An 812-nucleotide genomic window follows, 5' to 3' on the forward strand; every position below is an offset into this window, starting at 1 on the left:
GTAGTTATGTTTGTACGTATATATATATAAATAAGTATGCATGCACATCCAAGCACGAGCCGCTTCCCGCCACCACCAGTGCATCCATGCCCCCAGCAGCGCCTCCCTCTCGTCCGTGACTTACCCTTGATCGAGCTTATCATTATCCCACTCCCTCCTCCAGCCGCCCCCGTGCGTGCGGCTCCGGGTCAGCCTGGCCTCGTCGATGGCCTCTCGCTCCGCCTTCCACCGCTCGTACTCCTTCTGCTGGCCGCGACCCTGCCGGCGCCAGCGGGAGGGGGTTAGAGAGGTGGGGTGTGGCTGGGGGATTAATCGCTGCACTGCTGCCACGGCACTGGCTGGGGATCTTATGCTTATTTCGCTATCAGTCCACTCGCTGAGAGGGAAGAGCTTCCATCATAAACTGGCTGTGATACAGAGCTTAGAAGAGCTTCGATCATGAACTGGCTGTGATACAGAGCTTAGAATATTGTGTTGGGCAGCAGCAGAGCACGTTCGCAGGAACGGCAAGAATCACCTAGACAAATGGTCAAAGAAAAAGGACATCCTCATCTTAGCTCTAAGACAAACACGTCATCTGTGCATCTGAAGAAAGGCTTCCACTCACCCTGCCTCTCCCTCTGCCTCGGTGCTCGAAGCCCCCCCTGCCCCGGCCCCGCGGGCGATCTCTGCCGCCGTCCTCGCTCTCCTCGTGTGAATGCCTCGGCCCGGAGCCGCCGCGGCCTCGCCCGTAGCCGCCTCTCGGGGCCCCCGCGTCGGCCTCGTCGTCGGGGAAGTACCGGATGTCCCTCGAGGCGAATCTTCCCCTGGGC

At 59.9% G+C, this 812-nt stretch overlaps 1 protein-coding gene across 1 annotated transcript in view; it reads right to left on the reverse strand.

Annotated features, from left to right (window-relative positions):
- Positions 1-812, reverse strand: part of LOC119586016 (neurofilament heavy polypeptide-like) — a gene marked incomplete in the record, with an annotated part of 14,567 nt that overhangs the window by 12,878 nt on the left and 877 nt on the right. Inside the window, 2 exon segments of the mRNA XM_037934725.1 lie at positions 125-258; positions 608-806. Coding sequence (XP_037790653.1) covers positions 125-258; positions 608-806 — 333 coding nt within the window.

This window comes from Penaeus monodon, chromosome 20, assembly GCF_015228065.2.
Source record: "Penaeus monodon isolate SGIC_2016 chromosome 20, NSTDA_Pmon_1, whole genome shotgun sequence".
Classification (NCBI taxonomy): Eukaryota; Metazoa; Arthropoda; class Malacostraca; order Decapoda; family Penaeidae; genus Penaeus; species Penaeus monodon.